This window comes from Anser cygnoides, chromosome 2, assembly GCF_040182565.1.
Source record: "Anser cygnoides isolate HZ-2024a breed goose chromosome 2, Taihu_goose_T2T_genome, whole genome shotgun sequence".
Classification (NCBI taxonomy): Eukaryota; Metazoa; Chordata; class Aves; order Anseriformes; family Anatidae; genus Anser; species Anser cygnoides.
The window spans coordinates 5,665,747-5,687,800 of NC_089874.1; the positions used below are offsets into that span (position 1 = coordinate 5,665,747).

The 22,054-nt window shown below is 50.3% G+C and overlaps 1 protein-coding gene across 1 annotated transcript in view; it reads left to right on the forward strand.

The window, feature by feature from the left end:
- OXSR1 (oxidative stress responsive kinase 1) overlaps positions 1 to 22,054 on the forward strand; it is an 87,922-nt gene that overhangs the window by 11,275 nt on the left and 54,593 nt on the right. Inside the window, exons 2-3 of the mRNA XM_048062313.2 lie at positions 6,170 to 6,282; positions 15,917 to 16,025. Of these exons, the coding sequence (XP_047918270.1) occupies positions 6,170 to 6,282; positions 15,917 to 16,025 (222 nt within the window). The remainder of the gene's footprint in view (positions 1 to 6,169; positions 6,283 to 15,916; positions 16,026 to 22,054) is intronic.

Here is a 22,054-nt window from a genome sequence, read left to right on the forward strand (position 1 = left end):
CTTTTGTCTTTGCATTTTCCTCGTGGCTCTTTGTTATGACAGATGATTTGTTTCCTCCTTTCTCTGTATTAACTCTTTCTTTCCCTCTGCTCGACCTCTTCCCCCCGGGGTAGTCGGAAGGCAGCGTGACCGAGGTGGAGGAGGGCGCACCGAGTCCACGCGGGGCCGTGCTGCTGCGGCGCGGGGAGCTTCCCGGCGGCGGGCGCGAGCGCTGTGGGGCTGTGGGAGAGGAGCTCCCCTTGCCGTGGGGGTTTTGTAGGGTTTTTTTGGTCATCTCTTAGCCGTGGATTGCTGCCTTAGGGCCCCACGGGCTTTCCAACCGGGCACAGAACAAAACCAGCTGAATTTCCCCTTCCTGGTTTCCATCGGTGTGTAACAGCGGCGCCCAGGGTCGCTCTGAGCAGCTCTGCAGGCACCCAGTGACCTTCCTGGGGGCACTTCCCCGCCTGAGCTTTCTCCTCGGTGCGGGCGGGCGCAGCTCTTTGTCCCCTCCGTGACGGTGCTGGGAATGTGTCTGTGTCCCATCATGAATTCCCCTTGGTTGTATTAATGCTGCTTGCAGTGTCCGTGCGGATTAGATCATCCGTTCTGCGGCAGGAGTCGGGCAGTGGGGAGGTGGCTTGAAGAGCTGTGGCCGTACTTGGGACCCATCGACGCCGCTTCACTTCTCCTTTCCCGAGCCCTGGGGCTTGTGCCAGGGCATCCGATGTCTCTTCGAAAAGTCCTGCCTGGGGAGTAAGGACCATTCCCACCCCATGCCAAGCTGGCAGCAAGTTTGAACGTAGGCTTTCTTGCTAGCTCGTTTTCAGAAGCTCATTCCTCGAGAGAAGACTCTTCTTGCACCATAAACCTTGGAGAAGGTGGGGAAAACAGAACTTCGCCTTCCCAAGAAGCAGACCCACTAACGCTCCATCAGTCTGAGTTTGTGATCTGGTGGTTGATTTCTGGTTTAATCAGATCCCTGTCTGCCCTGTGTTCCTGCAGAATGCTTAAGAAACCCAGTTCTCAGTCCTGCAGCCTTTGTTTCGTTCCCGTATTGTCCTTGGAGCGAGCAACCACAGAGCAGAGCTCCTCCGGCTACTCGGCGTGAGGGAACATCCAGAGATGCGGTTGCAGCTCCTGGGCCGGCGTTGGCAGCTGTGAATGCTCTCATAAATCATCTGAGGCTTTGGGCGTCCTGTCTGTGTCGTCTGGAGCGAGGACCCCTGATGTCAGACCTGGAGACCTCGGTGTGAGGGGTTCCCCAGGTGTTCCTGTTACAGATCTCCGATCCCACACGAAGACGTGGAGCGAAGCAAACCGCCGTCTTCTCGCTGCTTCCGAGGCTGATCAGGAGGCATGAAGTGCGTAGTTCGCTTCCCCGGGTCTACGTTTTGGTGGCTGAGAGCTTAAAAGCCAAACGTTGACCTCTTAAACTACTTAGGGCAGGACCCTGGGGAAGAAAAGGACCCCAGGACCACGACGTCTCCAAGGCCAGCGTGTACAACTGCGCTTTGATTCTCGTCCCCCTCCAGACGTTGGCAAAAGCTGAGCATTTCCTTCACGATTCTGGGGAGAAAGGAAAATCTGTGAGAAGGAGAGCCGTGCTGAGAAACGGCAAGGAGAAACGGCTCGTCCAAGACCCCGGGGTATTTGGGGGACCCGATGGCCAGGAGAGATGCTCTCAGCTCGTGTCGTGTCACCCTGTTGATTCGGCGGGGTCGTGCTGCCCGCCCAGCGCAGCCGCTTGCCCAGGATCCGCGTTCTGTTAGCTCTAAAGAATAACCAAAAGCCGAAATCCTCACACTGTTTCCTCTCGATCTTCCAGCACCTCCCGTGCAAGCTTCCTTTCTAGAAGCCGTCACGGACGTGGCTGGTCCTGTTCCTCATCTGCTTTTATGAACGGAAAGAAAAGGGGATAGATGCACGCCGGCCGTGCTGGAGGCGTTTCAGGAGCAAGGAGACACAAGCAGCGGTGATTTCCATGCCGTAGGATTCAATGCTCCGAGCCCAATGCGCGCGGAAGCACTCCGGCGATCTTCTCCTTGCTCTTTCTTCTTAAAAGTGGGCTCCCAGCCGCTGCCGCGCGGGGAACTGGCGTCTCGAGCAGCACGTCCCGTCGAGGTGAGGCACGCTCTCGGCCTGGTGAAGGAAGCGTGGAGGGAAGGAGCGTAAGGAGGGTGCGTTTGGGGCTCCCTCTCTGCGTCTAGCTTCTGGTTTTCTGCCGCAGGTTAAGGATTGCCTCTCCCGGAAGCCTCCATCCGAGCTGTGGTGCCTGGCGGTTGCTGCTGGGCTCTTGGCGATGCATCTCGTGCAAAAACCCTTTATTTTTTTAAAAAATCACAAGCGTATTTCTTCGGAGTAACCAGCAGGGTGTAAGGGAAACCCTTTGAGAGCTTGTGCCAGAGCCCACGGGGCTTGAATCTGAATTTTTATTATTTTTTTCCCCTGAAACTGGATACCTGGAGCCCGGCAGCTGTTGCCTGGCCCCGAGCACCGGCGTGGCGAAGAGCTTTCTGTGCACGTCGTTCGCGAGAGGAAAACCCAGGGCCACAATCAAGCCGTGCCCGCGTCACGGGCAGCTTTTGTTGCCGATAGCAGAGGATGGATTCCAGCCCCTCGCTTAAAAATAGAGCTGGGGCTCGTGCCGGGGGGGGAGGTGGGAGAAGAGGGCAGGGTTGCGCAGAGGCGTTCTCAGCCCGAGCCTGCTCTCGTGCTGCGGGAGGCTCGGGAACGTGATGGAGGGGCTGGCTGGGGGAGCTGGCTTCCTTCAGCCCCAGGGGGAAGGCGAAGGAGGGATGTCCTTGTCCTCTGCTGTCCGCCGGGGAGTTGAGAAGGTGCAAACCCCTTTAGAGGTGCGCAGGGAAAGCGCAGGAGGCCACAGGTGCACGTCGCGACCCTGCAAAGTCTTTTAGAGAGCAGGGGAAAAAAAAAAAAACCAAAAAAACAAGCTTTACAGTGTGGGTGGTCAAACACAGGGACAGCCAGAGAGGTTGTGGGGTGTCTGATTAAAAATCAGACCGAATTTCATGCTGGGGGACCTGATTTAACTTCGTACGGCCCTGCTGCCAGCAGGGGAGTGGGCTGGGGGCCTGCGGGGTGCCTTCCGACCGAAATCACCCCGTAATCCTCCCGTAGGCTGAGCGCTGCGTGCGAGTTGGGGTACGGGGAGGGTGGCTGCAGATGAGAAAAGGGATTTTGGTCGCTATAACCTCGAAGGCCAGAGGTGGATTTGAGCAGTCCTAAAGGAGAATTCGGGCTGGAGCTCTGCTGGTCGCTCGAGAACAGGCCCAGAGATGCGTATGGCCCAGGGAAACGGGGCTTCAGTGACCGTCCTTGGGAGGTTTGGGTTGTTTTCATTACGTCAGGAGTTGGATTTAGTTCAGAAAGCGCCATTTAATCCCAGAAACGCGAAAAGGGTTGGAAAAGGGCACGCCTTCCTCCCTAGCAGCGCTTCCTAAAGCAGGTCGTGACCCTCTTAGGGAAGAATTTGGCAGCTGCTATCCCAGGGCTTGGGACCGGAGCTGAGAGTCTACGGGGGCCAAAGCGGGGGGCATTAAACAAACCCCAACACCCCTCGGGGTCTCTTCCCTTCCTCTCCTTCCCCCCGGCCACCACCGAAGCGACCTCGCGCCTTTCAGGCAGCATCTGCGGGGAGGGCTGCTTCGCCCGGGCTGTGCCACCCTATAGCAACGCCTTTGTAGGGTTTCGTGTCCGGGACAGCTCCCAGCAGGCGGGGAATCACTTCTCCTCCCTCCTTCCCCCACGTGTCTGTTACCTGCTCCGAAACTCGCAGAGACTTCCTCGCCGTGCATCTTCTTCCTCCTCTCCGTTGGCATCCTCCGCATCCCTGCTTCTCTTCACTGCTTGGCATCCTCGCTGCAGCTTCGCTTCCTTCTCCCTCTGATTCATTTCCTACACAAATTACGCGGCTGCAAATCATTTGGCGGCTGCAAATCCTTCGGTGGCCCCGTTGCCGCTTTCTGTGCCCTTCGGGGTTTCCACGCTTCCCCTCTTTGTGCGGTCCCCCCCCCCCCTCCCGGCACGCCGCGGTGGCGGCTCCCGAAGAGCAGCTTGCTCGTGGCGCACCGTGCTGCAGCCTGCCTTAATCCGTGCTCGATAGGCTTTGGAGATCTCGTTGTTTCTCTCTAATTAAGTGCTGGAGAGGAGCTGAAAGAAATGACGAATGAGCTGGAGAAGGGGGGGGGGAGCGGGGAGAGCAGGTGGCGATCGACCCGGAGGGAGCTGCCGGAGGAGCGGGAGCTGCGGGGAATTAAACGGGAGGAGCCTCGAGCTGGGAACCTTCCCCGCCATGTGCCCGGAAGGATTTCCTTTGGGATTTCATTACCGTTCAAGTAATGTCCCCACCCCACCCGCGACCAGAGCGAGTCCCTGGGGGCTGGGGCATTGCCCGAGGAGCAAGGTGGGTTTTGCCCTCAAGTCCTGTCCTCGGGGAGCAGGACGGAGCTGTAGCATGCACGGCCCTGCTCCTAATTATTCTGCGTCTGTTGTTTCTGGGAGCAGCATCTTAGATAATGACAATACTAAAAAGCAAAGCCTCTCTTTGTGCAGTCATTTCTGTGAAGCCCTGGACTTGAGCTCCTCTCGTCGGAGATTTTGGTGGCACTGGTGGCACCACACCGGCCGCGTCTGCTGCAGCGCGTCTCCTGGGCTCCGGCTCTTCCCAGAGGAACGACGCTCACGTGCTCGGTTTTGTTCGCCCTTCCAAAAGGCTCTTGCTGCAGGGAGGCTTCCCCTGCCTTTTGTCACCGCTTCTCCGTGCTCTGCTGCCCTCGTCTTGAGTCGCTTTGCCGTGCGTTTTCACTTCTTTCCCCCCAAAGCAGCAGCGAATTGGCAGAAGCGGGCGCCGGCTGGAGAGGTCGGTGCCGCCCAGGACTCCCAGGGAGCGGGAATTTCTCGGAGCTTTGTCGTTTATTCCGCCGTGATTTTGGACGGAGCAGTTTTTCTTGATGTTTTAGGGCTGGATTTCGGGTTCTTTCCCCAGCCTGGCACTCGGATTTGGTGGGTTTTGGTGCAAATTCTGCCCGAAGGCGACCGGGAGTTGCTGCAGGCAGCTTCAGGGGCTTTCGTTTGGGGGTTGCCAGCTTTTAGCCCCGGTTTATCTGCACGTAGGAAAAAGATTCTTTGCAAAAACGTTGTGCTTGGCCCGTACTGCAGAATCAGGAGGTAGGTTTTGTAGTGCTAAGAGTGGGAGAAGCTACTAAATGGGGCGGTTTATGCCAAGATGCAGAATAAGTCTACTCATCTCCCTCATCAACCCAAACGGGTCTGAGAGTTATACCTGGGGTAATGAACATCTTGTTTTCTTTTAATGCCACGTCCTTAAAATCCTGGCAATAGGCGGGTGGAGGGGAGAAAGCTCAACAGCTTCCTCTCTCTCTCGTTCTTTGGAATTAGTTCTTTTCCAGTGAAGCGTGCGAATGTGAGGAACCGCCGGCAGGGGAAAGCAACCAGGCGTCCCATGGAAAAGATGCAAATGCTGCAGCTATTTCTGGAGGCCAGGAGAGGCAGGTCCAAAAGCAGCTCGGCGTCGCAAGGCTCGCTGTTGGGTGCTGTCTGATCCCGAAGGATGGGATCTTGCCGAGCGGTTCAACCGCAGAGCTGCTTTGCCTGCTTCTCCCGGTTTGAAAACCGCATCCAGAGAAGCGAGGCGTTGCGCTGCCACGTGAGAGCTGGAGCCCGACGGGCTCGAACGAAGCTTACCTCGTGCCTTTGCATACAAGGAGGGGAGACGAAAGGAGCAATTAGGACACAAAACCATTCGAAAAATCTCATTAGCGCTGGCAGCAAAGGCTGCGGCTGGTTTCGACACTTTGGGCAAATGCATCAGGTTAAAAGTCTGTGTGACCTCGGTGGCCTTTCTTTTAAAAGCACGCTGGAAGAATCAGTCCTTTGTTACGAGCAAGCTGCAGGCTTGTTTTATCGTCTGCAGAGCTGTATGACCCCTCGGGAAGGTCCACTTGTTTTGGTTGTAGCTTTTTGCTACGGCTTGTTGAGCTGCATGGACCTGAAGGGGTCGGTTTTTAGGGGTGGGCTTCACCTGGTTTTCACCTGGCTGCTGTCTTTAGCGACTGGCACTTGTAAATTTGGTTGTCTGACTTCCCTTCCTTTGTTCAGAAGCCCCGCAAGGTGATGTTAACCCTCTCTCTTTTTGGTTTTGTGCCTACAGGGAGCGGAGCGACTGCGGTGGTGCAGGCAGCCTTCTGTGCTCCGAAGAAGGAGAAGGTCGCGATTAAACGGATCAATCTTGAGAAGTGTCAGACGAGCATGGACGAGCTCCTGGTATGCAACCACGATGGCCCGACGAGTTTTATTTCAGTTAGCTCTGTTCGCTGAGCGCTGTTAAACACCCTTCCTTGCGGTGCGGTGAGAGGACCCGGCTGGTTTCACCAGAGGCAGTTCAGTTGCTGGCTGTGGGACACGGCGTTGAAGAAAATGCTAAAAAGATCAGTTGTTGGAGAACTTCAGGCTATTGTTTAGAGCCAAGCACTCTGTATAATCCCTTTGTTTCGAGTGGAGTTGATGTGCAAGGGTTAAGCTCAGCTGCCTGTACGAGAGCTCTGCGGTTTGAGGGGGATCAAAAGCTATGTGCCTCCAGAAACATCAGGATTTAGGGGAGTGGTTTTGCTTTCTCCCCCATTCCTTCAGTTCTCTGTGTTTTATCCTTCACCTGTAGAGAGAGAAGCTGAGTAAAGCAGCTCTTGCTCTTAATCTGTGTATGGAACTGATGCCAGCTAAGGGATCGCTCTGATGTGCTGCAGGCTGCTGTGTGGGAACCCTCACTCATTCCGAGTTCGGGACAGGAGGTGGGCTCCTCTGGAGCTGTAGCTCTGTGATTTTCCTCTGATGCGCGCTTCTTAAGATTTTCTCAATGGAAAACAGCTTCGGGCAGGTAGCCATGGTAACTAAAATTGGCTTTTTGTTATCTGGCTCGCACGTTGATGGGATTTGTTTTCTGCTTTGCTGTGTGTGGGAGCAGCAGCTGCCATGTTCACCCTGCATGTGGAAGGCCCCTGGGTTGAAGCCAGGCACAGAGGCATTCCTGTGAACATGAGGTGTCCCCCCGAAGCTGAGAGAGGCGTCTGGAACAAAACTTTCCACTGTAAATATTGATGGGCAGGGTCTAAGGAGAGGCAGGGAGAGGTCTTGTATCACCTCTCCTTTTAAAGCAACTCTCTAGGATATTTTTTAAACCTTTCTTTCTTTCCGCTTGCATCCTGGCAGTTCCTGTTGCGTTAACCCAGGTGCTGGTTGTGGTGATGGCAATGAGAAAGCAGAACGGAGAGAGCCAGCTCTACTCATCTCTAATTCTCAGCAAGTCACTTAAAGCACGGCTCCGGTTTCCATGTGGTGACTAATGCTGTTTTTATCATTATAGGTATCAGCAAATACTCTTGTAGAGAGGAAAGGCTCCATTCAATCTGTCACACGTTAGTGTGCCTGTGAAGAGCCGTGTGTAGGACTCTTCAGATGAGCTGCATTCACATCCTCTTATTGCTCTTGCTAGCGCAGGAGTTACGGCTCCCTTCCCTTTTCCCAGTCGGTCTTTCTGTCCCGACACCATCCCTTGGTGCTCTTTTCGGGTCTTTTCTGTGGCTCGTCCGTGCTGGGTTGGTTACTTACCTCAGTGGTAAACCCAACTGTGTCGTCGGGAGGTGGAGATTTAATTGATATCGTCGGCGTTTGACTAATTGCCGATTCCAGCTACAAGGGTTAGGTTCGGAAAGCGATGCTACAAAGACTTGTCATGTCATTTTAGATAACTGCGTCTAATTGAATATTTTCAATCTCTAGCTGACCCCTTCCTCACCGTGATTTTTCTTGTTAGGGGCAGGACTGCGGTGAATGGCTCTTACCAGGTCCCAGTTTCCAATTTGGGGACCAGATAGCGTGGCTCCTTCTGCAGGCTTGTTTGTAGGTCTCTTGTGAAGGTGGACGCTTGCATTTTGCCATCATGTTTGTCAATGCCTGGGGTGAAGGCAGGATTTTGAGGTCTTCCTCTACCTGCTGTCAGTAAAGAGACTTGATGACTTGCCTAGTGGCTTCTTATAGCCAGCGACACACGGTTACATGGCTCCAACTGACTACCTTGGGCAACAAAACTATAAAAATAACAAGCCATTAAGCAGGAGGCTGTGTAAAAGCGAAGAGAGCCTGGTGGCAAACAGCCCTTCGACCAAAACCAGCTGATCCCTCCTCCGATGTCGTGTTTCAGGTCGAAGAACACCGGAGATTTTATGCTGTCATACAGCCGCCTTTAGGAGGGTGGGGCTTTTGTTTTCACTCAGATACGAGTGGCTCTCTTTTTCCGCGTACCCCAACAAAGTCACACCTGATTTAAGAGACATGGTAAGTGCTTACTGCCTGATATTTCAGAGGAAGGTGCAGGAATCAAGCTCTGGGCAATTTGGGGAAAATCTCTCCCCAAACAAGTTCTCGTTCGGAGATGCAACGGTTGAGCTCTTATTTATCCAGTTTTAAGCTGATCTCATAATTATTTTTGAAAATGTCTTAAAAAGGCGGTTATGGAGACTTAAATCGTGGAGGGCTGGGGGAAGGGTGTTGTGGAGCTGCAGTAGCTTCCTGGGGTCACCAAGGTAGGTGTGTTTCGTGGAAAAAATGCTTTCCCTTGGTTTACTCTGAACTTGTCAGTTTGTTGGATGGCGTTTCTCAGTGTGAGAGCCAAAAGGATGGGAACTCCTCATCTCCCTCCTCTGTGTTACCTTCTCGATTTTCTTTAATCTTGCCTCCGCATCCGCTGCTTCTTCAGAGTAAATATTCTCAAGGCTTTCCGTCTCGTCGTCTCCCTTCGTGGCAGTTTCCCAGATCTGTTTAATTACCTTTTTTTTGAGCAACCACTCGTCATTGCAAGATTATTTTTAATCCCAAACCCATAAATGTAAGTCCTTGCAGAGAACAGTGTTTTTGAGAGGTGAGTGCAAAGAGAGATAGCTGAGTCCGTACTAGAGCATGTTTATGCTCTCCACTTGCTTTCTCTTCTCCCCTACCACTGTTAAAAGCACGAATTTGGGCTTTCATTAGATCCATTATCCTTCTGGTGCGCTCGGGGTATCCGAGCACAGCAGTCAGCTTACGGGAAACTTTTCTCTGTCCCCCAGGCACTAAATCAATGCTCTGGTGTTACAGCACCGCCCAGCCATCAGCCCGTGGCACAGAAAAGGGAAAATTGCACTTAAAACGCTTATTTTTTTTTTCCCCTGCAGTGCTTCAGACCCGTAGACTTTCCTGTTGAAACAAATTTACGTATTCCCAGAGTTTACCTAGCGAAGAAGGGGAAGCAGTGCTGCGATGCTTGTGGGGGAGCAGGTAGGGCTGCAGGCACTTCTGGCATCGGTAGGGATGATTTCTTCCTTCTACCACTCCTCGTGCCCATGCCCCTTAGCAGCTGGTGCTCCCATTTCTTGGGGTGGACGAGGAGCAGTTATAGGGAATTCGCTGTAAGCTGCTCTGTCACTGCCCAAATGGGTCAGTGGCCTTCGGCTTCCCGTACGCTTGCGTAGCAGCAGGTGTCTGGCGGCACGGGAGTGTGGCTGGAGCACCTCCCGGCTTGTGGGGCTGCCTTGCTGAAGGTGATTAAGTAAAATTAAGCCTGATAGGATGGCTTGGCTCATTAAAGGCATTGATCTCGGTCCTCATATCTCGGCGTGCACGCAAGCAGCGTGGGTGGTCAGGGGGGACCTTTGAAACCACTGCGCGATGTCTCCCTTACTGCCATGCATTCATCTCTCGCTGCTACGGGCATGGAAGCGTAGGAGGGAGCAATTTCCTTGTGCTGTGAGCAAAGCAAGCCGAGGGCGTTCAGGTCTTCCAAGAGAAGTGCTAACTGCTGTCAAGGACACAGACTGGCAGGAGTAAAAGGCACTTCAGAGAATGTTTCTAGCCCAGCTACCAGTTACGTGATACTTGTCAGAGTTTTATTTTAATGCTTGGCTTTATTTTTGTCCTCCTGTACGTTTTTAAATGTTCGCAGATCTTTCCTAGAACACCTAGGAGGTTCAGCTGGAAGGAAGGTGCAATAAAGCTGCTTGTGGTTCTCGCTCGCCGGTGAGACTGGAAGCAGAGAATAAGGAGAGGTGGTCAAATGGTGTCCGCTGCTGGTCCTGGGCTGCTGTATTTGGTATTTAAGTTCCACTCCTTACCTGTCTCGCAGCCCGCAGGAGATAAATGCATGTGAAATGCTGCTTAAGTTTGTTGGAAGCAGCCCATGGTGTGTGTCACAGCTGTGGGCGGCCCTTTCCTCTAAAAGGCCTTAAATCTGCTCTTGGTCCATCAGCCCCCGCTTCATTTTCATGCAGTTGGAGCGGAGTTGTCTTTCTTTCATCCACTTGGGTTTTTCCATGCTTGTAGAGGAGCAGATGGCAGGGTTCTCTGCCCAGCGGCTAGCAGGGGTGTGGATAGCAGAGGGGAATGTGAGCTGTGGGGCATTTCAGGCAGGGCTTTCCCAGCCAAGGGGGGGCTGCTGCCTCTGCCGTTCCCGGAGCGATTCAGCAGAAGGCAGCTTCAGGAAGGAGCAGGGGAGATGTGGCAGGAGTCCAGGGATGGGTAGCACTGGGCCTGATAGGTGTCGCACAGAAGAGGAGTGAAGTGAGGGTGCTGGCCGGAGGAGGGGAAGAAGGAAGGCAGCTAAGGAAGCCACGGGTGCCAAGGTAACTCCAGCAGGAGGAAACGTCCTTTCGAATTTTGTGGAATTGACCTGGGGAGCTCGCTGCCAGCAATACGGAGATCAAACATTGCGTGAGATTAAATAAATCAACCTATAGTTGAGAAGGTTAAATTAGATGGGATTTAAAACAGGATTATGAACTCCCCTGGTTTAACGCTTAAGCCAACTGTTAACTGCCCGGGCTTAGTCAGAAGTCTCCCCTCTGGGCAGATGATTCTGTAAGTGCTTGTTGCAGGGTTTTACACCTTCTTTTGAAGACTTGGACAGGATATTGAAGTGGCTTTGATCTGACAGCAGCTCCTGCAAGTGGATTAAGCAGACCATAAGGTTGGTGGGAACAAAGGAACGGGCTGCTAGAGCAGTCCAGATGTTTCACCCATGTCCGTCATCTTACGGCAATTGCCATTGTAATGGCATTTCCAGTCCTGGGGACTTGCTCCAAGGGAAAACAAGTCTCCAAGTGTCAGGGCCAGGTAGTGTAACACAGCCTCTGCACGGTGATTCGATACGCCGTGTTTCGCATTTCTTGCCTGATGGGATTGCAGCTGTACAGGAGACTTGAACTGGAGCTGGTGTACTGCTTGGGTAGAGTCCTCAAAGCAGCAACAGCAGAAATTGCGATTACTCTGCTGGCTGATGCCGTTTCCTTGTGAAGTTCATTGTGAAACATCAGTGTGAACATCAGGGTTAATGGTGTGTGAAATCCTGCAAGTAGACCGTCTTCGTTTGGACTGGATGAGCGTGAGATGGGGCATTTAAATACCTTCACAGATTCTGCAAAGGACTGCTTTGCTGAAACCAAGAAAAAATGGGAGAGTGTGAGTTCCTACACCATAACCATTCAACCATCTGCTCCTTTCGGCGTGTGGTCACTGACACTGCAGGTCTTGAAGGAGGGAACAACCTCGGAATGGCACTGGATGACCTGCCACAGGGGGAGTTTGTTCCCATCGCCTAAGGTTAATTTCTCTATGAAGACTTCTTGAAGACATTTTCCACTGTTGTTCTGGATGGGGGAATTGAATCCCTTTTTAATCGGACCACTATCCATCTCCTGAGGTGTGGAGTTGAGCTGGGTAGTCTGGACATGGAAGCTGGGTTGGAATCTCTCATTTTGAGCTCTGCTTTTTCCTCGTCTCCTTCAAATAATTGCTCTTAAGGTGACTGTAGTAGAAGAGCACGGCTTTTTTACCCTGGTATTTAAAAATAGAAATGAATGAATATGCTTGAATTTCTAGTCCTTGAACTAAACCCGTAGAATTTTACTTAAAGCAAGTACTTTGCCACCCATAGCTCTCGCACCGCTTGGTGTATTCAAGGAGATTGCATCTGCCCTGCTTTGATTTTTCCCTCCTCAACCCCACTCTCTTTTGGCTGTGGTTGCCTTCAGCCAGGATAACCAAGCCAACAGCTTTCTGGCTTCCTGGGAAGTTGCAGGTACCCACGTACGAGCAGGCAGCTTCCGTGCTGCATCTGTCGAGCTCACGTCAACGTGTAGGAAGCGCAACTAAATAAAGCAAGATTTTCGCCCCTGTCTTCGAAATGTGCCTCAGGGGCAGATAAGCACGGAGTAGAAGGTGATAATGGGGACAGAAAATACCGGTGAAAATGGCTCAGCTCGTAGCTTAAATACGGCTTTAACCTGCTTTGGTTCTCTGCTCCTCTTAACTCAGACTTCAGGTGTACATCAGCGGGCACATAAACCTCCTGCCAACATCGCAGGTCTCCCGAAGCACGTCTGACTTCGAGGAGATGAATAGCTTTCTTGTGATTCTAAATTATCCTTCACAGCAGTTTTATTAGTGTTTCAGAAGCCTTGAAATGCTGCTTTTATTGCCCGCAGAAGCACTGAAAACATTCATCAGGACCCTTAATGGAAGACACGCGGGCCTTTATGACTGATCCCGCTCTGTTTGCGTTCGGTGTTTGTCAGCGTGGATATTTTTAATATCCAGCCCAGGGTGAGCCTGTAACCATCTCCAAACCATCGCTGTGTCTAGACGTGTTCGTGTCGGTAATTCCTTCTCCGCAGCTGAGCGGCAGGCAGCATGATTTATGGGTCCTGCAGTCGGGGACTGGCAGTAAGGAGGCGTCTCGTTGCTAAGGGGATTCAGGGGGCGTGTGTGTCAGCAGCGGGACGGAGGGGCCGTCTGCCGCCAGCGGGGTCTGCAGCCAGCCTGAGGGGCCTCCAACGGGTCACCCCTGAGCAGGAATAAAACAACACTTCCAGTTGAAAAGCTGGATGTTGCAGCCCGGATAAATTGTAACGTTTAGCACTCCATCGTGGCAGACGGGTGAAAATCCACAAGACTTCTACGAGTTTTCCAATGCGGTTCTGATGCTAGTGAAAGCGACGGCAGCGCGGCTCTAATTATTTCGTCTTTACGTGCGTCGGGGACAGCAGGCTTTTCTGGGAGAAGTTTCCCTGATGCTGCCTTGTCGTAGTGTCCGACGAGCAGTTCTACAGCGAGCTCTCCGAAAAACTCTGGCAGCGGCATTCCCCAGAAGGACCGCTGCTGCGTTTCATCCCCCTTCCTCTTCCTGGAAGTGACCCCCCGGTGATTCTTGACTGCGATGCCTGGCTTCATTTCCAGCCTTCCCACGCAGCACGGACCGGCGTGTGTACGACAGAGCTGCTTCGGTTTCAGTCGTGCAAGGAAACTCTTTAACCGCCCAGCCTGCTGTGATTTGCCACCATCAGCTGAAAGCAGCGAGCCGCCGGGATGCTGGTACCCTCCACGAGAGCAAAGAGGAAGGAAACTTTGATGCAGCTGCTGTGAGACGAGCCTAGGAAACTGTAAATGGGGTAGGAGGCTGGGGGTGACAGGGAAAGGCTGCCTGACCTTGCTTTTTGCTCCTGGTAATAACGTGGGACCAGTGGAAGCTGTCGGCTGGGATGGAGTTACTTACCAGAGCCGTGCCGCACCGTGTAAGGAATGGTTTAATCCGCCACTGCTACACAGCCCCTAGCCGATGGAGGTGTTTTGTCACAGAGCTGAGAAAAGGGAAAATAAATAATAGCGACCCTCCTTTGTGCGCTGCAGCACATGCCAAACGTAACCTTTTTGCTTTAAACTGTTATTTCCAGCCTGGGGAGCAGCGTATGGTAATGTGCAGGAGAGGAAATTCTTGGAGAACAATAAAATAGTAATAAAGCGACACAGGATCCCTGCGAAATGCTGTAGGACAGAGCTGCTCTCATGGCAAAGACCTGATCCAGATCTAGGCTGTTAAATAAATTTGGGCCAGGCTTTGCCTCACTGTCTCCTGAATTCCGGCGGGATATGCTAATGTATATAAAATATGGAATGTTGGTGTATGTTTTTTGTACTATTCTCTTGATCTCCCAGGGAGTCAGCTCAAAATATTTTGAGGTCTAACTGAGAAAAGATTAAAAACAGCTCCTTTGGATCCTTTCTGAGAATGGTGGCTTTGGGGAACGGCTGCCTGATGGGAAGACTTAGCAAATCTGCGTCCCTCTTGTTTCATTCCACCTCTTTTTTTTATTCTGGTGCCATTTGTGCACTTCTTTTTTTTTTTAATTGTCAGAGAGAGGTTAGGCACCTGGCTCTGCCTGCATGTTTTTTAAAAAAAGCTTTAAAATTAATTTAAAGCCTTACTTCAAGAGCTAATTCCAGGCTGAGGCACCAAAGCTGGGGCAGGTTCACGGATCCCTTAACTGGGGGCTCAGAGCAAACCCCAAAAGATCCCAGTTTAAGCAAGTGAATTTAAAACTGAGCCCAAGGAGCTGCCTTTTGGAGAGGCTGTGCGGATGGGATGTTGCGCAGTGGATGTTTACAGACAGCTTCCTAAGCAGGTTTTGTGCGAGATGTGTGACCCGGGGCACGGAGCAGTCGCTGAATCCGACCTGTGCTCGTCCACCTCCTCAGTTCTCATCTGTCCCCTGGCAGAAAGTGGGAGCTAGGTTTTATTTCAGGCTGTATTTAGTTTCACAGAGTCGTTTTTACTCAACGGCGTGAGATCAGTGACCTACAACTCCCCAGCTCTTCAAATATCCCTTCCTATGTAGAAGGATCCTTGTTGAATCAGCTTATTGGGGTTTCCTGGAAAGCTGGGGGTGCTCCTGGGGGAGCTGGAAGAGGAACCAATTCCTCATTTGCTCCCTGAAAAACAGCGGTAAACTGGGGAAATCCCCATTATTGTATTTGTGGGGCTGCCTTAACCCCATAGACCCATGGCTTGGGTTGGAGGGGACCTTAAAGATCACCCGGTTCCAGCGAGAGCAGGTCGAGAGGAACACGAGGCGTGGGCACGTCCTCAGAGCTTCCCCTGGAGTTTTGGTGGCAGGGAGGTTTGTGCTTAGGGAGGAAAGGATCAGGGCAGGGCTGTGGGGGGACCTTTTCCTCTTTCTTCTCCTTGTGGGTGTGCAGGGTGCCAGCCTTGGCCCAATGGATGGCTTTTGATGGAGGAAACCAAGAAACTGGGAGGCTTTCTGTCCACGGTGGTTATTTGTACTTGCGTAACGAAAACTCGGTCTGTTTTCTGGGATATTGTTCCCCCGTACCCTGGAAAACCTCAACCCTTAAACCGTAACAAAAATCTATGAACAAGCACGGTCAAAACTCAAGCAATTTCATATCCGAGAGCACTTTATGTTGTACTCCATCAGTAGTAGCCAACCACTTTCTAATCTCAAACTGTTTTCCCTATTGTTCCCGTGCAACAAAAGCCGGAGCTGTCCTTTGTGCCCTCAACCTGATGGAGCCGAGCCATCTGCTTTCATGCTGGGAAGAGACATTAGGGATGAGAGACTCTTTTTTTTCCTTTTTTATTTTTTTTTTCTAGAGGCAAATATTTCCCTTTCTCACCCAAACGATAGCCTGCAGCTGATTACACCTGTTGTATAATGGCTCACTGAAAGGAGGTGGTGGCGTGAACTTCGTAGGTAAAATTTTCAGGAGTAGTCTGCTGTAGCTGGAAGCAGGTGCTTGGTGTGAGAGCATTTTATTGCCTTTGCCAAGGGGGTTTCCATCACTTCTTATGTTCTGCTAGCCAGGCAGGTAAACAGGTAGAGCATCCTAAAATAGCTTTGAGCCCTAGTATGGTGCAGGCTGAGTGTTAGGAGCATTTCTGGCTTTTTCTGTGGTTAGCTCCCAGGTAGCCTTTTTCCTCTCACCCTCTTTAAACCTTGTGTCTTGAGGGAGATATTTTCTGTACCCAAGGAACAAAAACCGTCGAGTTCGACTGCTAATGTTTTATTTTTCTCTGCAGAAAGAAATTCAAGCGATGAGTCAGTGCCATCACCCCAACATTGTATCTTACTACACCTCCTTCGTGGTGAAAGACGAGCTTTGGCTGGTGATGAAGTTGCTTAGTGGAGGTGAGTGATCCAATTTACGCACCCTGTAAAGCAACGTCACAAGTTGACTGTCGTACTCTTGTTTTCCTCCCAGGCTTCCCTCCTCCTTGGGAGTTAACACGCTTGAATGATAATGCTCAACCTCAACCCATTTGGCTCAGAAATAGCTTTTCATTTTACGTACACCGGTAGTAATACCTAACTGCGTGACTGGTAGCTTGTTTTAACTCCTGCTTTGTATATTTGACGGTATTTTGTATGTGTTTGCTGAACGGCTGAGTTGAGTATTTGGGAGGATGGGACATTAGACGCTGACAAGGGAAACTCAGGTACAGATGCAGTAGTTGAAACCATCCCAGACTTAAAAAAGAAATACAAAGAAGTAAAAATCTAATTTGCATCTTCTCAGCTGGCGGATCTGAAATGATGTTTCTCGGATCACATTTACAAAAGCTTCTTCATCTTATTCCATAAGCCTAGGATAAAGTTTTGAACTAGAGAAGGATGTGACTGAGCCCACTGAGCCCACCCGTCCCCAGTAGCTTTCTGGTGGGGACTGTGATGTTCACAACTCCTCCTGCAGGGCTGATGGCCTGACCTTTTCTCACCTGGAGCTTGGAGGCAGCCATCGAGTCTATTGATTTAGCTTATTTACATGTTGGCTGCCCTTGTGAGGAACTTAAATCACCTGTATTTCAAGCAGAACTGCTCCTGTAATGCCAGTGTATTACTAAGGCAGGAAAACCTCAGTGTAGGAGCAGCTTGATTTGTATAGTCTCGTTCCTCAGAGCTGGGTTACCTTCCCACTTCTTCTGGGTGACAAAATAACTGGGAATATTTGGGGCAATTTCAAACTACCGGAGGCAGGGAAACATTCCCCTTTCTGGATTTATTCTCTCAGGTGCTGTAGAAACAGCTTTTTTTGAGAGAAAGAAAGGAAGTTTTTACATTTTCTCTATCAGCAATGCCTAATCTGATGTCGTAGTATTTTCCAGACTTCATGTTTAAGTTGCCGTTGAGAAACGAAAGGGATTCAAGTTCTGGATGACAACTGAGGACTGTTGTAAATCTTAGGCCTGTCTTCAGAAGACTTGATTTTCCTGGCACCATAGCGAAAAGGCATTGAAAGCTGAAAAAATTGTTTTCTTGCCTTTTTCTAAAAACTTCTTGGCTTCTCTGCTCTTGGCTTCATGTTGTAGACTGTAAAATGCCAGATGCTGATGTGGAAAAATCTGGCTCAACCTGTTGGCTTCTTCCTCAAGAGCTCGATAATGACCATAAAACATGCATCTTTGAAGATCTTCTTTAGAAAACTTCAGCAGTTCTCCTGGGGGCGATCAGATTTCATGCTAGCTTGAGCCTTTTTTAAAGGGTTTCTAATGACCCATGTGCTCATGTGTCATTAAGCAATACCTCTCCTTTCCTTGGAGGGACACTTAACAGGCAGGTCATTAAAGATAGGATTGCTGTTTGTTTGCAGAAAAGAATCCCCTGCCAATTTACTGCAAATAATTTTGGTATAAAAAGTGTCTATGGGGGAAAGCTTTCCCAACATGAAGAAATGGCGTTTCAGGGGTGCAGGACAGACAGCAGCAACGTTCTTGACCTGTTTCAGGAGGGTACACAGCCTCCTTGAAGAAGACGTACAACGTTTTCGTAGTGGTTTTCTGTTGGAACCAAGTCAGGGTTAGGCTAATCCTTGAACCTCCAAATGTTGCTTCTGCTTGCCCTCGCTTTTGTGTCGTCTTTTTTTTTTTTTTTGGGTGTAGCTGGAAAAAAAAAAATCAGGCTTTGTGGTGCCTCGATGATGAAAAGATGGCCCGTAAATGTAAAGATCAGACTGGAAAATCGCTGGGAAATAATCAGAGCTTCAGCACCAACGTCTTGGTGGTGCGAAATGGCCTGGCTGTCAGTACGAGTCACCTTGAATAGGCTTCTGCATTGTACAGGCGGGTGTTTGACCCCTGTGCACATTTGGCCCGAAACGGAGTACTGCTTTAAAGCGGTCCTACCAAATCGCACTGTTTGTTGCCCGTGTTGAAGACCAGGGTCATACAATAAAAGACAGGCTGATTTCTCACTTAAAGTAAAACATTTGGAGGCTGGGGGAATGGCTGAAGTAGGCTTTTGAGGGTGTCCTGTTAGGTTTTATGCAGGAAGATACCTTGAGAGAGGTTTCCCAGCCTTTTTCAGCTTCTGCTCTTTTCATGGCTGTACTGAAATTGCATTTTAGATGCCCTAGACAAGTTACACGGGATAGTCCTGAGGATGGGGCAAGAAACATTTTTTTTTTTTTTTGGAGCTTTCTGACTGAAGAGCTTTTCCCATTCACTTTTAATGAGACTCTTTCCTGTTGTTTTTGGGTCGGGTGATTTATGTAACGAGAGATGCTTTAAAAACTGCTTCTCATTCCTTTCAGCTTACTGCTTATCAGTAATAAGTTGGCTGGTTTTGTGGTCATCTGTCATCCAGTGGGAAAAATAATGGTCTGAATTTCTCAACAGGAAAAAACTTTGGCCCTTTTTTATGAACCCAAAAGGGGGGGGAGGGGGGGAAAGGTGGAGCCTAACTCCTTTATTCCGTCTAACTATTCATAGAGCCTGGGCTGAGATTTGTACATCCAAGTAAGCACATATCAAGTCTGTTTTGATGATCGTACTGCGTCTTGATCGTGGTTTCATAGTTGGGATTTTTGCTGGGTAAAAGTTCAGAATCTTACTGCTTCTCCTCCATCAGTGTCAATCTATGCTGGCGTGTGTTTTCAGGCTGCAAATAGTTTTGCTTACATGGATGTTACGCTTTGATAAACAGTCTTGAATGCAAGCCTCTTTTTGTTGTTCTGAGTGTAGTTTAATTTATTTTCTGGGTACAGTCAGTCTGTTGAAATCTTAACCTAGCCATACATGCAAATATTTCAGAAATATCTCTAAGGGGAGGTATCCCACGAAGCCAGAGAGCAGTTGTCCCTGAAACTCAGCTATTTGCCTCCGTTGGCAAGCTCAGTGCTGGTGGAAGGTGCAGTTTCCCATCTCTGAAAGCCGTCAGCAGCAGAGGTGCAGTACGGGTGAGCTGTTAGGGAGCACCACGCGAGAGCTGCTGATCTGCCTCAGGTCCGAGTCAGGCTGCTCGAGGTTACTGCCGAAAGCAGCCTGAAGCAGCTGATGTGACGCTGACGCAGGAGAGTGGTGGCAGAAACGTGGCTGTGATACACAGCTGGCACTGATAAGGGGTGCTGGCGTGCCCCGTTACTCTGACACCCTCTTTCAGATCTGGCAACGTGAGCCCGAGACAGATCTGTGAAGTTATCTGCTGCTTGTTCCCTTCAGCAGAAATCGCAGCCCCTTTCCTCCGGTGACGAAACTGTTTTCCAGGGATCTAAGCTTAGCAATGTCAACTTGGCACCCTGGCCTTTTGGTCCGATGTTACTCCAAACTAAACCTCAATGGATATTTCTGGACAACTGCTGACCTGCTCTTTGCCTCGCTGACATTCCCGTGTCACGGATTTCATTCGTGCCTTTTAAAGCTATCTGATGCCCAGTCCTGCTCCCGGGGCTTTTTATTAGGAAGAGGAGCAGCTGTCCTTTTGTTCTTGTGCTTTTTCTGACCGTGACCTGTTTGGTCCTCTACATTCTCCCTGGTTTGAAGAGCTCTCAGCTAACAGGTGACCCACGGCTGTGGCTAACTCCACAGAACAGTTGCTCGAAAGAAACAGCCGTCGGTGATGGCTGCTCCATCGCACAGCAACTTTTACTGTCCTAGTCTAAATCAGAGGAGACCTCCAAAAATATTTTCAAACTGTAAATTTTTTAAATGCTGAAACATTTCCAGACAGGGCTCTTGGATCTTCTGCCTTCCTGAAGGCTCCTTGTTAAATCTGCTAAGGAGATTGTTGTGTTGGAATAGTTAAACCTTGCCTTTTTGCGAAAGTTGAAGATTATCTAATCTACCTCTTATTCCAGCCTTTCATCTTGACAGCGTGATGAAGTGCCTGGCCAGCAGGTCAGCCAGCCAGACCAACAGGGAGCGTATGACAAGTCCTGTCTCCCTGGTGGAGACCTAAGACATCTCGTCCTCCTTCTGCCGCGTTAATCTCTGATCCTAACGCGCTGCTGGACTTAGGAGGGGCCAGATCAAAGTCACAGGTTCTTAGAAATCCTCGTGTTTTTGTTGACTTGTTTTGTTAGGAGAGAGCTACACTATTCTGAGTCCCTCTGGAGGGCTTTTAATTAGTGTCTCTACAAATAAATTTCAAACCGTTAAGGATGGGATAAGGCAGGAGGCTGGAGGGGCTGTATACGATTACAGGATATGGAACTTGTATAGATATGTTGCCATTCCTAGCTATAATAAGAAGAGTATGAAAAAAATAAATTTTTCACTTTATTTTCTTCAGATTTTCGCCTGTAAATGTTTCAGGCCTAACTGCAGTAGGCTGTTTTACCCCCTTATTTTAATATCTTGCTTCCTGCCTTAATGTTGTCGTCCCTCTCATACATCCACACAAGTGCTCTAGAGGGAAAGGGGCAAGAAGTGGAAGTTCCCGTAACTTTCTCCCTCTGATATGCTTTAACCAGGGTTAAGAAGAAACTTCAAAAATGAGAAAATCTCAGAAATCTGCATAGGTGTCTACCTTTGGTTTGTGTAACTTGTTCTTCCCTTTCCTTTAGAGCTCCTTTGCTGCATCTGTCCTCTTCGGCCCCCGAGCTGCTGGATGCAGGCGGCTGTTCTTCCTTCTTGAGCGTTTTCTTCCTCAGTTTGTCAGAGGCTGACAAGGTGCAGATTTAATTCTTGGCTCCGGTGGCAGGCAGGCTCACCGAAACCGCTGCCTTCTGCTGAGAGGTCTTAAAGAAGTAGCAGTGAATCCTGCTAACGCCCAGCGCTCAGGGGATACGGGTGCTGAACGTGCTGCACCTTCGGTTCTGGGGCAGATCTCAATTCTCCCGAAATGAGGTGGTGAAACACCGTTGATCCCCAGGGATGCTTTCAGCCTATTTGTGCCAGGCCTTTAAATGGCAAATAATGTCTGAATTATCATCAGTTGCAGGCCTTTGGGTTGGAAATGGTAGTATTACGTTTTGTGGTTCTGCCTGCCAGCCAAATGTAAAGGAGGAGGTTTCTTCTGCGTGTGACTTGTCCTGCATCTGGCCTGCTGCTGGGGTTATAGTGTCCCGTGTCAGATGTGCTTCCCACAGCCACTGGCTCTGCTAGGCATTTCTTTTGCCTCTGGGGGCATGTAAATTCCAGCAATGTAATCCTCCCGCTTTTATCTGCGATCTTGTTCCGAGCGAGATTTCCTTTCTGCTCAGGTTTTCATCTCTTTCTCCACTGCTTTGCCCCAGCCCCGCGTGCCGAAGCATTAAATGGGAAGGCTGATGAGCATCAAAGGAGAAACGTTACAGAATCACAGAATCCTCTAGGTTGGAAGAGACCTCCAAGATCACCGAGTCCAACCTCTGACCTAACACTAACGAGTCCTCCACTAAACCATATCACTAAGCTCTACCTCTAAACGTCTCTTAAAGACCTCCAGGGATGGTGACTCAACCACTCCCCTGGGCGGCCCATTCCAACGCCTAACAACCCTTTCTGTAAAGAAGGAATTAGAGTTAGGAGCTGGCTTCCTGAATTCCTCCCCGTGCTTGCTGATGTAGGTAAGGTTGAAGAAAGGCGTCCTGGATTTGGAGCAGGAAGCAGCGCCGATGTTTGCGGTGGCTTGCTGTCGAAAGCGAATCAGTGGAACAATTAGAACTTCTTACCCCAGGGGCACGATTACACACGAGTTTTCTCCAGCAGCAGAGCTGGATTTAGAAGTTCCTGGCTGCTCGTTCTCCACCCTGCCTGGAAAACTGGATTACCAGTCATGGCAGTGATCTCATTTACAGTGTGGCTTCGTGAGCAGATGCGCTGGCACAGCAAGGGAGGTGGTGAACTGTTGTTCTGGAACTTGTTAAATCTCTTTTTGCTGCTGAAATGAACGCTGGAGTAGCACATAGTACAGGGCGTGTGTTGAAGGAGACAAATTTCCTGGATATGTGTGTGGGGTGCAAG